Genomic DNA, 13,767 nt, shown 5'->3' with positions numbered 1-13,767 from the left:
CTACGGCTCCGGCGACGCCCGGAGATCTGGGAGATCAGGGCACCCAGCAAACTGAGATGGAGAACCCCCCCCAGGAGTCGACATCTGAGTTGAAGAAGGGAGATGCTTCGGGGAGTCGGCTGCCTTTCGGCCCGTGGTTGACAACATCCAAGGTATGGCAGCCGAAGGCGAATAAACCTATGAAGAAGGCCACCGTGACGAAGGCTGGCCAGACTGTGCCGGCGCGAGATCATCCCCCTGCGTCGGAGCCGAGGTCTCCCACGGTTGCGTCGAACATCCTAGTGTCACCCACGGATACAGACGGATGGCAAAAACCCACTAAACTGGCTAGGAGAAGATCGCCGGAGATGAAGACGAAGGACGTTCCGGCGATGGAAGCCGGGATGACCCCACTCGGTGGGGTGTTAGGGTCTGACCTGGACTCTGTTAAAGGGTCGGGTTCGACCAGGTTCGTGGGACAACAGTGCAGAACGGAGTTGGGAAAGAACCCAGGCCTGACCCACACTGACGGTGACGGGCTGGGCCTGGCGGAAAAGGGCCTGGCTATTGCAACTGGGCTGGCCCATGGACAGGGAAAAAGCCCGTTGAAACGGGTCAGAAGCTCGGCTAAAGGGAGCGGTGTACTGGAAGCGGGTAGGGCTGGGTTGACTCAGTTGGCCCGATCGGCGTCTTCGACTTCATTCGAAGACTCTCGACTACGCCGGAGGGAGGAAGGTCGGAGGCACTTCCGGAGTGCCTCCCTGCCGCCGGCGAGAGCCTCCAGCCGACCGAAGACGGGCGGTGCCCCAGCCGTTGCTGGTGCTGCGGGGACCCGACGAGCGGAGGATGGCACACCTGTGGCGAGCGCGATGATGGTAGCAGGCGAGGCCCCACTCTCGAGGGCGGTCGTGGCTCGCGACGGTGGCAGTGCTCCAGCTAACGGGAAGGAGGTGGCAATGGACCTGCAACAGCGGCGGGAGTTGTTTCCGGCACCGGTGTCACAGGGGAAGGCGACCTCCTTGAAGGGTCAGAGAGACAAGGGAAAGGGGAAAAAGGAGACGGTGGACGTGGAGGAATCCCTCAGCCCACTTGCAGCTCCGGCAAGGTTCTCCCCATCTTCTTCTACGGGGGTGGTGATGAGAGGAATTTTAGGGGGCACGGGACAGAGCACCATTTCTCCTATTCAAGAGCATGGGAAGATAGTGGACTTGCTGCGTGCAGCAATTCAGGGAGAGGGAGAATTGGTGAAGCAGGATGTGACTGCACAGGACGTGGGAAGCCCAAGTAGACAGGGCCACACCTCATCCCACAGTGCTAAATGAAGATTTTAGCTTGGAATTGTAGGGGGGCGGCCAAGCCTTCATTCATGTCTACTTTCAAGAGGTTAGTGCAGCTTCACTGCCCAGAGATCTGCTTTCTTTGTGAAACGAGGGTGTCTGGAGAAGGGTTGCGTCGAGTGCAGCGACGCATAGAAGTTGAGTGGGAGTCCTTTATAGTAGAATCTCAGGGCATGTCTGGAGGTATTTTGATGCTGTGGAGGCGAGGGGTAGCTTCTGTGGATGTCTTTCGTAATTGTGCTCAGCAGGTTGTGATGGTCATCTCAGAACCGAATGAACCACCATGGGTCCTGTGTGGGGTGTACGCTAGTACTGATTACCGGTCGAGGAGAGTCCTTTGGGGTGAGCTGACCTGTTTGTTGACTCAGGGAGTTCCGACTGTGGTGGTGGGTGACTTTAATTGCATCCTTAGCCCTAATGAGAAATGGGGTGGTAGGGCCTACTCTGATTCAGTGGACAGGAGGGAGTTTCGGGAGTTTGTTGATGATGCCGGCCTTGTGGACCTTGGCTTCTCCGGGCCGCGATTTACCTGGTGTAACAACCAGCTTGGACGTGCGCGAGTATGGGAGCGGCTGGATAGGGCTCTTGCATCTTCGGACTGGATCCAGCGCTTCCCATTATACCAGGTTAGTCACCTTGCTCGGGTTGCCTCAGATCACTGTCCTCTTTTGATTTCTACAGTTCCGAGCTCTAGCCACCATAGCCCATTCCGATTTGAGAAGCTGTGGCTGTCGTACCCCCAATCTTGGGAAGTAGTTAGGGGGGCCTGGGGCATGCCAGTGTATGGAGATGCCATGCAAAAGGTGTCGCGCAGATTGGAGCTTACTAAACGACGCCTTCGCAGATGGAACCGGGAGGTTGTGGGAAACATCTTTCGGAGACTAGAGGAGGTGGAGGGGTTGACTACGGATCTTCAGGGGAGAGAGGATCGAGATGGGGAGCTGGAGGAGGATGAGATGGCAGACCTGCGACGTCACTTGTCCTCTCATCACTCGTTACTGCATCAGCAGGAGATTTTCTGGAGGCAGAAGTCGAGGGCACAGTGGGTCAGGGAGGGGGATCGAAATACTAGCTTCTTTCATCGATCGACGATCATCAGGAGGCAAAGGAACATGATACGATCTCTGAGAGTTGGGGCGAGTCAGCGGGTGGAGGGGGACTCGGCGGTGAGGCAGGTGATGTTCGACTTCTTCAGGTCTAGATGGACGGAGGTGGGGGGGGCACATACGCTTGGCCAGCTCCCTAGGCCGACAGTTAGGATGGAGGAGGGTGATAATGAAGTATTGATTCAGCCAGTGTCAGATAGAGAGGTGCAGGAGGTCGTATGGGCCTTAGCAGAGGATAAGGCTCCTGGACCGGATGGATTCCCACCTTTTTTCTTTCGGAGATATTGGAGCATTATTCGGTGGTCTGTGGTGGAGGCAGTGCAGCTATATTTTAGTAGGGCGGTGATGGCAGATGACTGGCAGGCTACTTATATTACTCTGGTTCCGAAGCGTCAGGATGCGTCGGAGCCGGGCCACTATCGGCCGATTAGTTTGTGTACTACTTTGTATAAGATAGTGGCAAGGATCATGGCAGGGAGGATGAAGGCCTTGATGCCTAGCATTATCAGTCAGGAGCAGGGAGCGTTTGTGGGAGGGAGGAGTATATCAGATAACATTTTACTAGCTCAGGAGATGATGGGAGACTTACAGCGGGCCCCGAGGAGGCGATGTTTGATGGCAGTAAAGCTGGATATGGAGCGTGCTTATGACCGTATTCGATGGGATTTTCTTAGATGGGCACCGGAGAGTTTTGGATTCCATCAGACCTGGATTGACTGGATTTTTGGCTGCGTGCAGGGGCCTAGGTTCTCCATCTTGGTTAATGGTACGCCCTCGCCTTTCTTTCGGGCCTCTCTAGGGCTTCGGCAGGGGTGCCCTCTATCCCCTTACCTGTTCATCATCTGTTCTGATGCACTATCTCGTGCTTTACATGTAGCTAGCGAGAACCGGGAGTTGGCTGCTTATAGCCCAGCCCCGGGAGCTCGCCCTATTTCTCACCTCCTTTTTGCAGATGACTGCCTGCTACTAGTCAGGGCGAGGATGAGGGACGCGCGAGCCCTCCAGAGGGTTTTGATGGAGTATTGTGAGGCATCAGGGCAGAGGATCAATTGCCAAAAGTCATCCATTCATTTCAGTCCGAGCACGGAGCGGAGAGTCAGACACGAGATCAGGGCGATATTGGAGATGCGGGAGCAGGAGGGGGCATTGGACTATCTGGGAGTTCCCATCACAGGGAGGAGGCTGCGGACGACTGAGTGTTCCTTTTTGGTGCAGAGGGTGCGGAGCAGACTCGAGGGCTGGAGAGCCTCGTCACTCTCCATGATGGGCAGGTTGACGTTGATCAGGTCTGTCTTATGTTCTATGCCTGTTTACATTATGGCCCATACTACTGTGCCGAAGACGGTGCTGGCAGGGATAGAGCGGAGTATGCGTAGTTTCCTGTGGGGCTCCTCTGGGAGGGGTCAGGGGGTACACCTGGTTGCCTAGGAGAGAGTTTGTCTGCCGCTGAGGGAGGGTGGCCTGGGGGTGCAGTCACTTTTGGCGAGGCGTGAGGCACTCCTGGCGCGACGAGCAGTGCAGGTTGTTCTGGAGCCACATGGGCTTTGGAGTCAGGCCATGATAGCGAGATATGGTCGGGCTGGCTCAGTAGGCCAGGTGGTGGGCGGTCGGAGGGCGTCTTTCATGTGGCGGGAGGTTGGGAGGTATATGCATATGGCTTTGGCACATACTAGGTGGTTGATTGGCGATGGGCGGAGCATTGATGTGATGGAGGACCCTTGGGTGGATGCACTCCCGCTGAGGATGTGGCCGACGATGATCAGCGATGAGGAGACTGTTGGGCTCCGAGTGTACGATCTCTTCAGGCCTGGGGAGGCTGAGTGGGATGACGACAGGCTGGGTCAGTTATTCGGGGAGCACTTAGCGGAGCGGGTACGGGCCCTCCCTGTCCCGGGTTCAGCTGGTCCGGATGTTAGGGTATGGAGCACCACTTGTACAGCCAGTGTCAGGATTGGTGATGTTTCTCGGGTTATTCAGCAGGAGTCGGAGCTGGGGAGGGACTGTGGCTGGGTTTGGAGATTTGGGTTACACCAGAGGGTTGCATTATTCCTCTGGAAGGTAGCCTGGGATCGACTGCCGACGAGCTTGGCACTGAGCCGACGGGGAGTTAGCATTCCTCCTCTGTGCCAGTCTTGTGAGGCAGAGGAGTCGATGGACCACGTACTATTCCAGTGTGTCTGGGCGCGGACGGCTTGGAGGCTTTCTGGGATTCCGGAGGCTGCATGGAGCCGGTGGGACTATTTTCTGGAGGAGGTCCGGCGTTGGTCCAGTTCCCACCAGATGCGTTCTGTGGCTATTAGGGCGTCCTGCATAGTCTATCAGATATGGTTGGCCAGGAACGCCCGAGTTTTTGGTGAGCCTAGCTGGTCCCCACGATTTGTGATGGAGCGGGCGCGGGCACAGGCAGCAGAGATTCTTCAGGCAGGTCCGGATCATAGACCTTTGACAGCTCGGGACATCTGGGGCTCCCATGCTGCTTTGGCAGCCTCTCATACGGTGTTTTTCACCTGGGAGCCCCCACCCCTAAGCTTCCTCAAGGTCAATTTTGATGGCTCGGTCCTGGATGGTGGCAGGAGGGGAGGAGCAGGGTTTGTTATCAGGGGTCCGAGTTCCAGCACGGTGGCAGCAGGGGGTTGTCAGATCTTTGACACCTCGGTCCCTGGGGCTGAGCTACGGGCGGCTTGGATGGGCTTACGATATGCGCGACATGTACTTCGGGCGAGTTCCATCCTCCTGGAGGGTGACTCGACCACGGTGATTGGCTGGGTCCGAAAGGGCTCTCACAGAGGTGGAGGGGCTCATCCTTTGCTCCGTGATATATGGTTGTTGGTGAGGGAGGGGTTTACTTTTCAGGCTAGGCATATATATCGTGAAGCAAATGGGGCGGCTGATTGGGTGGCGTCTTATGTGGCGAACCACTCAGGAAGCACCCTATGGGTTGGTGAGGATGACTTGCCCGGTGCATTCCGGGACCTTTTGTTTGCAGATTCTGCTGGGTGTATTCGTACCCGTGTAGTATGATATGCCCGTTTTTAGCAAAAAAAAAAAAAAAAAGCATCCACCTGCTGAACTTTACGTGAACGGTGATGGTGGCGGGATCGAGAGTCGCATTGCCTCTTCTCTCCGATTGTTTTTTGGGGTCCGAAAACAACTTACCGACTTTAATAAGAAGCTCAAGTCAAAACCTATAAATATTGATATCTACAGGGAGTCATATATTAAATAGCTTATAAGTTTGCAGAAATTAATTTCTCATTCTCCCACGCTATAACAAAATCTCTATCTTGACCGGCTTACATGCAGATCCGAAATCTGTAAATCAACGTGTCTATTAAAATTGCTTCTTTATTCTTGCCCGGTATCTTGGGTAATCGAAAATATTGAAACCACTTCTTTATTCAAGTGGCCAAAATCTCTTTGTCCGCCAAATCTATTTTTTCTAATTTGGTTCTCTTTCTATATATAAAATATAAACTAAAAATAGTCCTAAGTCTTAGTCTATTAATGCATAAAAAATATTTGTAAAGAAAAATCCTTCTCACTTTATATCATCTTTTTCTTCACAACAAATATTGAAATAATATTCTGCAGCATCTCTTCATCCCTAGCTGCTCTTTTAGTTGTCATAGCTTTAAAACAGACATAAATTTCGATCAAATTTACAATAAAATAGTGGAAATATGGAGACATTTATCTCTTATAATGATAGAAATAAAATTTATGTTTCAAATAAGTCCAGAATACTTGTTATGCTCTTGGGCGATAAGATGTTTGGAATATTACATCTAGGTGTGGGTTCTTCTAACCTATCAACAAGACACTAGTTTTTTATCTTTGAGTTTCAATTTTAACCATCCCATTATTACTTTCCTTGTTTTTTTTTTTTTTTTGCTTGTTCGGATTCATGCCTTCTGCACCCAACATTCTCTAATGTTAATCATATTGTTAAAATATTTACAAAAGAATTAGAAAATAAAAGAGAAAAAGAGAGAAAAGTGATTTTATTTCTCTATTATGTCATATTCAATACATCTCAAGAGTTATATATGTCCATATATAGACTCCATACAAAAAAAAATAATATAGCCTGATATAGGATGACATCAACAATAAAAGAATATTAATGACTGATACAAATTATTATGTGATTCCTAAAATCATTCTAATAAAATAATACTTATAAAAGAAATAATATAGATTGATACAGAATCATGCTAATAAAAAAAAAATACTATGAATAATATAGGTAGTTAGATGATTGCTAAAATTATGTTAATATATATCAATCCAAAGAAGTAGAAAAAAATATTATGAAAAATATAGATTGTTACCTGATAAAATTATGCGAACACATCTCAATCTAAAGAAGTTAAGCAATAATTTTCCTCTTCCAGCAGTCCCAAAGGGCCAAAACAGTGGCCTAGAGAGCGCATCCACTCCACAGTATACTCCATTAATTACCTTCCTTTTGCTGTTGAAGGAAGCCCTGTAAATCACAAGCATAACAATGGAATGGTGGAAAGGCAGAGCAGGCTGTCTCCAAATCCTTCTTTTAGAAAACATGGAGCAAAGCACCTCCTCCAGTCTTCTCATCTTCCTTGTCTGAGCGGAAAAAAGAAATCCAACAGCCTTCAACCACCCGACCGAAGCCATTTCTCCCCCTTGTCTTTCCCCACTAAATTTAGCCACCGAAGGTTTAAACCAACGCAAAGCTAGTAAGATGTGCTTCCCTACGATATATTTAGAAGCAATCAGGCGAAAGGGCCGAAAGATGTGCCCCGCCCTCTTTTCCTCTCTCGCCGCTCCTCTCTCTCCACCGGCGACCGCCGCCCCGCCTCTGCTTCGCTCTATTTCTTCCCCGCTCGCCGTCTCCCTTTCGCACTGCCGCCCTCGGCCGCTCGATCGATCCCTCTCCCTCCAAGCCTCCATGTGGCTGCCGTGGGGTAGAATCCCTCGCGGCAGAGCCGCCCCCTCCCCGGCCGCCAGGTCTCCCTCCATAACCTCCTCCTTCAAGGATGTCCACAGCCTCCTCAATGAGGGGGCCGCTCCGAGTGCCACCCCCGTGCCAAAGACGGCCGTGGTCTTCCACCGCCTCCGATCGGCGTGCTCCGCCCTCCGCTCGCGGCGGTCCCTACAGGTCTCCCTTTCGGACCCCTGCGGCCTCCGCGCCGGGGAGGAGAAGCGGATCGTGCTTTACTTCACCTCCCTCCGGGTGGTCCGCAAGACCTTCGAGGACTGCCACACCGTTCGATCCATCCTCTGCGGCTTCCGCGTCGCGATCGACGAGCGTGATCTGTCGATGGACATGACGTTCCTCGCGGAGCTGAAGGGGATCCTCGGCCGGCGGCAGCTCAGCCTCCCCCAGGTGTTCATCAGCGGGCGGTACATCGGTGGGGCCGATGAGATCCGGCAGCTCCACGAGATCGGCGAGCTCGAGAAGTACGTGGATGGGGTCCCGCCCGCGACCGCCGGTGCCTGCGAGGGCTGCGGCGGGACCCGATTCATTCTGTGCCAGAATTGCGACGGGAGCCACAAGGTGTATACCGAGAAGGCCGGTTTCCGTTCTTGCACCGCCTGCAATGAGAACGGCCTCGTCCGGTGTCCCAATTGCAGCTTCCCCGCCATCTGATTGAGATTGGAGGCAGGAAAAGCGTGCGCTTGTAAGGGGAAACGAGAAATTGTGGTTTCCGAAAGGTTTTGACTTGCAATTCTCTCATCAAATCCCTACTTCTTCTTCTGCTCCTCAGCACTTTTTTCTTTTTCTTTTTTTGTTTGAAATTTATAACTGGAAGATAAGGACAAATAGAAGATGATGTTTTTCTTTTCTTTCCGTTGGCTTTCTCTAATAAGAGGATTGTATCATCTGTATGTTGCTCCGTACTAAATTTATTCAAGTAGGATGTCTATAGCTTTATCCGTAAGCCTCGTTTGACAGTTTTCAAATCAGGTCTTTAAATTAGGGATATTTAAAATTCTGCACTTGTTCTGCTCAAGTCCGGGATTTCTATGAAGGGGCTGGGGAGCTAAAAGATGCGGATAAGTTTTGGCCGAGGAGAGAAGGAGGTAGGGCCAAGCTAAGCTAAACCTAAACATAGATCTACCGCTTTCAAGCTCAAATCGTTCTATGGTCAAAAACCAGTCGTAAACTCTTTTTGCAAGTTCAGTCTTTTCCAAATTAAAATCTCTGTCTGTCTTCATTCTCATAAGCTCAATCACCAGACAACAAACTTCGTTCTTGAAAGCGCTCAGTCTCACGCTCAAACTAAGCTGTGGTCTAATCTCCCTGTCCTTCTGTCCCTCCTATTAGCTAGTTGTCCCGTCCGTCGTTTAATCCCTCCCTTCGTTCTTATAGCCCATTACACGTTGCAAAATAGGCTTGTCCTTGGTGCTCTATATCACAGTGAGAGTTTATCACCTATCTATTTTTTTAATTTTAAATTTGACACTTTTACTATTTAAATTATTCATTTCATTTTGACAAGATGCATGCATTGTAGCTGCTTTTTTCTCTATAAGTTCCCAGTACCGCCAGAAGTTGGATTCTGAGAGAGATATCCATCTTCTCAATATCAACACTGCCACGACGTATAAGGGCAGGTCTGGTGTTTGGTCTCCAAAAATCTTTAATCCTTTCATCTCAGGATGTGTCCTAGATGACTCAGCTGCTGAGAAGCAAGGCGACGCGTTATAATACAAGGCTGGCCGAATCTATTTGCCCTCCCGGCCTTCTCCCTTTCCTCGCTGTCGGGATTCATTTTGGTAATCTTCAAGTTGGCACCAAGGCCTGTCTTCCTCATAATGTCGGGACTCATTGCTGTCGAGATCTCAAGAAGCTTCTCTCGAATGCGCACCGATCTCTTTTTTTTTTTTTCGGGTAAAATGATCGCTCACGTTAATTTGGCGTGAGTACAACTAATTAAGTCAAGATATAAAATGTGGCCTAAAGAAGGAAGTACAACATCAGCGCATATCCAAGAGACCTCTCTCATGACCTGCCGATCTCTTTACATCCTCGTAAAACCAATAGAATTTGGCCAGTAGATTAAGTCGGTGCTCATGTAAAGCCAACAGAAATAGGTTGTTTGATTTGATGCCGGCTAACCAGAAAATATTGATCATGGACGCATCTAAATAGGTGGCCTATTAGTTTTACATGCCGACCCATAGTACCATTTTTAGGGCTCGGAAGTCATCTTTATCCTGGTTTCCAATGGCTATTTATTGTTCAAGTTCATGAATGTTACAGCCAAGATAAAAGCCTTCTTAATTTAGAGAAAACCTTCAATGATTATGTATACCAACACTTTTGGAAACAATGTTTTTTTTTTTAAGCAGATAGTTTAGATCCATCAACTTTGAGTACAGCCAGTCATAGGGAAGGTGTAATAGCATAGTCTGTCTATACTATTCTGCCAAAATAATCGCAAAGTAGGACGCCATCTAGTCTTTTACCTTGTTCATCTCCTTATATATAGACGTGTGGAACCTCGAAAGATACACATGTTCTAGAAAGAAACAATATGTCTGAAAGCAATGGATGTCTGTCTATAATTTGACTCTGCCTCAAGATCTAACTCATCATTATCGCTAAATCACCTTCTAGGAGAATATAGTTTGCCCCTAAAATCAACCTTGCATATACGAGACCTTCCCATGCTTCTTCTAATTCTATCTTCGGAACTGTGATGTCACATAGCTGTTTACCACCTGCAGCCAACAAATTAGAGTGTGGTCCTCTAATTATAAATGCTGCACCGCTATGAATACCTCCATCAATCACACTACTATCAAAATTAACCTCGCAAGATATTCAAACAACCCGAGAAGCAGCTACTGTTGAAGAAGTGTTTCAGGTGTCCTTAGCTATCAAGGATTGTTCGCTGTTGTGCGACTCAATAACTTCCATAGCTTGTGTAAGAGCCCTTTCTGATACAAATCTTGAAGATAAGTTATGATCTTCAAATATGCAGTTGTCATGGAAAAGCCAAATGTTATATACAATATAAACCACCCTGATACATAGTAGCCTTCCATTAGCTCTGCTTCTATTATCCTTCCAAAGCTCGAGAAAGGATTCAACAGGGGATGGATGCATATAGAGATCTGTAAGAATACTGAAATATTCCAAACCGCCTATGCTTTTGAGCACTGAAAGAAAAAGAAAAAAGACATGAGCCGCTGTTTCCTCCTCAGGCCCCTTCTACGCAGTATGCCTCGATATAGAATCCGATCCCACACCAGTTTCCACAAAAATAGAGACACTCAGGGATGCAACCCGCATTTCTTCGGATCTTTTGTTCCATCTCCATACTTTCAACCCTGGTTAATCTTTTGCCGGACATCTCCACGTACCTTCCTAATTATTCACGCCCAATGCTCCTTCGATGGCATTCTTTAATTGAGGCTTGATTCTCTAGCTAAATCGAATGGAAGACTTGTGCTGATTAATCTTTTATCCTGAAGCCTGGCAATAATCTTCCATTATCCTCCTGAATGCCACTGCATTAGAAATAGACGCTTTGGTTTTAAGATGTGCAGGTTACCTCTTATTCTGGTTCAAAGAATTTTTGGGGAGATAACTTGTGAATACCACAAGCTTTTTTTTTGGCTTTCTTTTCTTTCTTTGTTTGTTTGTTTTTTGTGCTACAGCGGATAGCTCATGATACATCCAAAAAAAATTAAAAAACAATACATCGACGGGCAAGATCTTATTTATAGCAATCGATGATAGAGTGATTACTAGAGCCCCAATACATGCGATGCACACGTATTTCCTTCTAACACACTTACAAGGAGGCCACCGCATCTAATTTGGCTCTCTCATTTTACATAGAGTAGAAGAGCGGATCACTCGTAGTTACCTTTTTAGATTACCTTTTGTTCACAAACTGGAGAACTTGAAGGCTGAATCCGTTGCACGATTTATAACAGCATATTGGATTTCAATGAGCTATACTTTATGTATTGGCCCAAAGGGGTAGCAGGCTAGTGATCGCATGTAAATTCTATAGAAGCTTTATAAGTGCATGCGAGCAACTAGGATTTGCAACCATTGAGATTTTTCTCCGAAGGAAAAAAATAATATATATCATCATTATTATCGCTATTAATGAACCTATTAATAAATACGTTATCCGTTGATGAACCTGTTATAACTTGCTTAACATGTTTAATAAATATATTACCTGCTTAACCTATTAACCTATATAATCTATATAACCTGTTAACATATTAACCTGTTAATTTGTTTAATAAGCAAATAATCTGCTCAACCTATTTAACTCGCCCCGACTTAAGAAGATTAAATAGGTTAAAATGTATCGATCTATTTATGATCTGAATCTATTTAATTCAAATCTAAATCTATTTATTGTAGGTCGAATATGAATCAGATTGATAGATTAGATCATATTTTGCCGGCCTCGGTCGATCCATTGACATCTATATAGCGTACATTTCCCTGACATGCACCTTAGGGCTCGTTTGGTTCGCGGGAAGCATTTTTCCTCCTAGGAATATGATTCCTGCAAAGAAGATTCTTAGGAAGAGAATGTCTGGAAATGTACTTTTGGCATGTTTGGTTAAACATGTAAAAGTGACATATTTACAGAGTGCTTATGTTTGGTTGATCATCTACTTTCTTAGGAAAGTTATATGTAATTCCTATTATACCCGTAATATAAATTAGGTTGTTAATGCCTCTTTAATGCCCGAGGGCCTTTTTGGAAAAAAATAAAGATGGAGTAATTTCCGTCTCATGGGAAAGTAACTTCCTATGTTTCTAATGGGAAAGATTTTCCCATAAAATGTGCAAATTATATTCCTATGAGAATACAACTTTTCCATCTCTCTTTATTGAAAACTCCAACCAAACAAGAAGCATTTCATTACTTTTCCATTGACCATACTTTCCTCCTTCTTTTCCCGCGAACCAAACGAGCCCTCAAAGGTAAGAGGTCCGAGTCACACTTATACTTTATAAAATGGTGCATGGTGTTCCAGATTGAGCAGCTGATTCAAACGATGTTATTTTTACCCCCATGAAGCGGGGGAATAGGTTGGGAAAATACAGGTGAAGTATCAAACAGCTGAGGGTGAAAATATCAAACTTACGTTTATTTTTTGACGGGTTCTCTAAGCCACGTGCATCCCACGCGATATTGCTTTCGCCAACAACTCCAAATGCTTGAGGACGAGGACACCCAAAATCCGAAAGTGGCTTTAATTAAATAGCCAACGGGGCGTCGCTTTATCAGAAAGGAACCAAAGGTAGTGGTGGAAGACTGGTCTTTCTCATCTTTTGGATCTTAGCTTTTAGCTTCCAAGACCCACATCTAATTCCTTGCGTAGACTTGTCAACGCCATTAAAAAAATAAACAGGAAAAAAAAATGGAGGCATTTTGATTTTGCCCTGTGAGTTTGTAGAACATGAATAATTCTCTTTTGCAAGAAGAACATGTCTAATTCTCATGCTTACCATTTAGGTGTTGGTGTTACTCAAACAATATTTTGAGGGGAATTGATCATTTCTTTTGTAAGTGAGAGGATGTTTGAATCGACCTTTTAATTTCACCTACTCTCAACAACTACTCAATTATGCACCAAGTATCCTACATTACTTCATTTTGGATACCTCGTACATAATAAATGAGACTGTATAATACCCAACATGCTGTAATTATCATGACTAAATCTATGATCACATTTAAATTTGTTCCATCTTTGAAAGAGGAAAACATAGAAATCTAACCTTGTATTTTTCAGTGCTTGCACTTGGCAAATGTCCTAGTGAAAAAAAAGGGTTTATTTAGTACAACTGTTGATAAATTTCCAGACAAATAAAATCTTTAGAATTGGGATAGATTAAACGCAATAACATTTTGGTGAGAATGATTTTGTGCATGCAATTGTTGCTTATAAGATGGAACCTAACATTTATCGGATGAAGAGATCAAAAGGTAAGCTCAATGCCAAGAAAAAGACGTTGCGTTTGTAACAAGTCTCTCTATTTAGTATATTTAAATTGAAATATAACCACCATCTATCATTTTTAATATACTTGTATGACTTATCACTACTATGATATAGGAGAAAGAATATAATAGGAAACGACCTTCATGAAATCATAGGTAACAATCTTATTATAACTGAGAAAAAAAAAGTGGAATTCTATAAATAGTATGATCTCGTTCAAAGAGAATATACAAAAGCAACCTACTCTATTTTCACATTTTTATCCATGCCTTTTATAAATTTATTTATTTTCAATCTTTTATTTTTTTTGAACCAAACCAAAGTTGACCTAGACTCAAGTATGAACCCTGCCTTGTAGGTTTGTATCCTAT

The 13,767-nt window shown here is 46.1% G+C and overlaps 1 protein-coding gene across 1 annotated transcript; it reads left to right on the top strand.

Annotated features, from left to right (window-relative positions):
• Nucleotides 1-6,739: 6,739 nt before the first annotated feature.
• Nucleotides 6,740-8,336, top strand: LOC103710342 (uncharacterized). Its single transcript, XM_039124317.3, has one exon. The coding sequence runs from the start codon at nt 7,143-7,145 to the stop codon at nt 8,049-8,051; it is 909 nt and encodes a 302-aa protein (XP_038980245.3). The 5' UTR covers nt 6,740-7,142; the 3' UTR covers nt 8,052-8,336.
• Nucleotides 8,337-13,767: the final 5,431 nt, after the last annotated feature.

This window comes from Phoenix dactylifera, chromosome 8 (genome assembly GCF_051530095.1).
Source record: "Phoenix dactylifera cultivar Ajwa chromosome 8, Ajwa_hap1_PhDact_Kaust_v1.1, whole genome shotgun sequence".
Lineage (NCBI taxonomy): Eukaryota > Viridiplantae > Streptophyta > Magnoliopsida > Arecales > Arecaceae > Phoenix > Phoenix dactylifera.
The sequence above is the reverse complement of the archived record's forward strand: the minus strand, read 5'-3'. Positions and strand labels throughout refer to the sequence as shown.

Coding starts and splice junctions, on each gene's coding strand:
- LOC103710342 (XM_039124317.3), top strand. CDS start 7,143: ATGTGCTTCCCTACGATATATTTAGAAGCAATCAGGCGAAAGGGCCGA.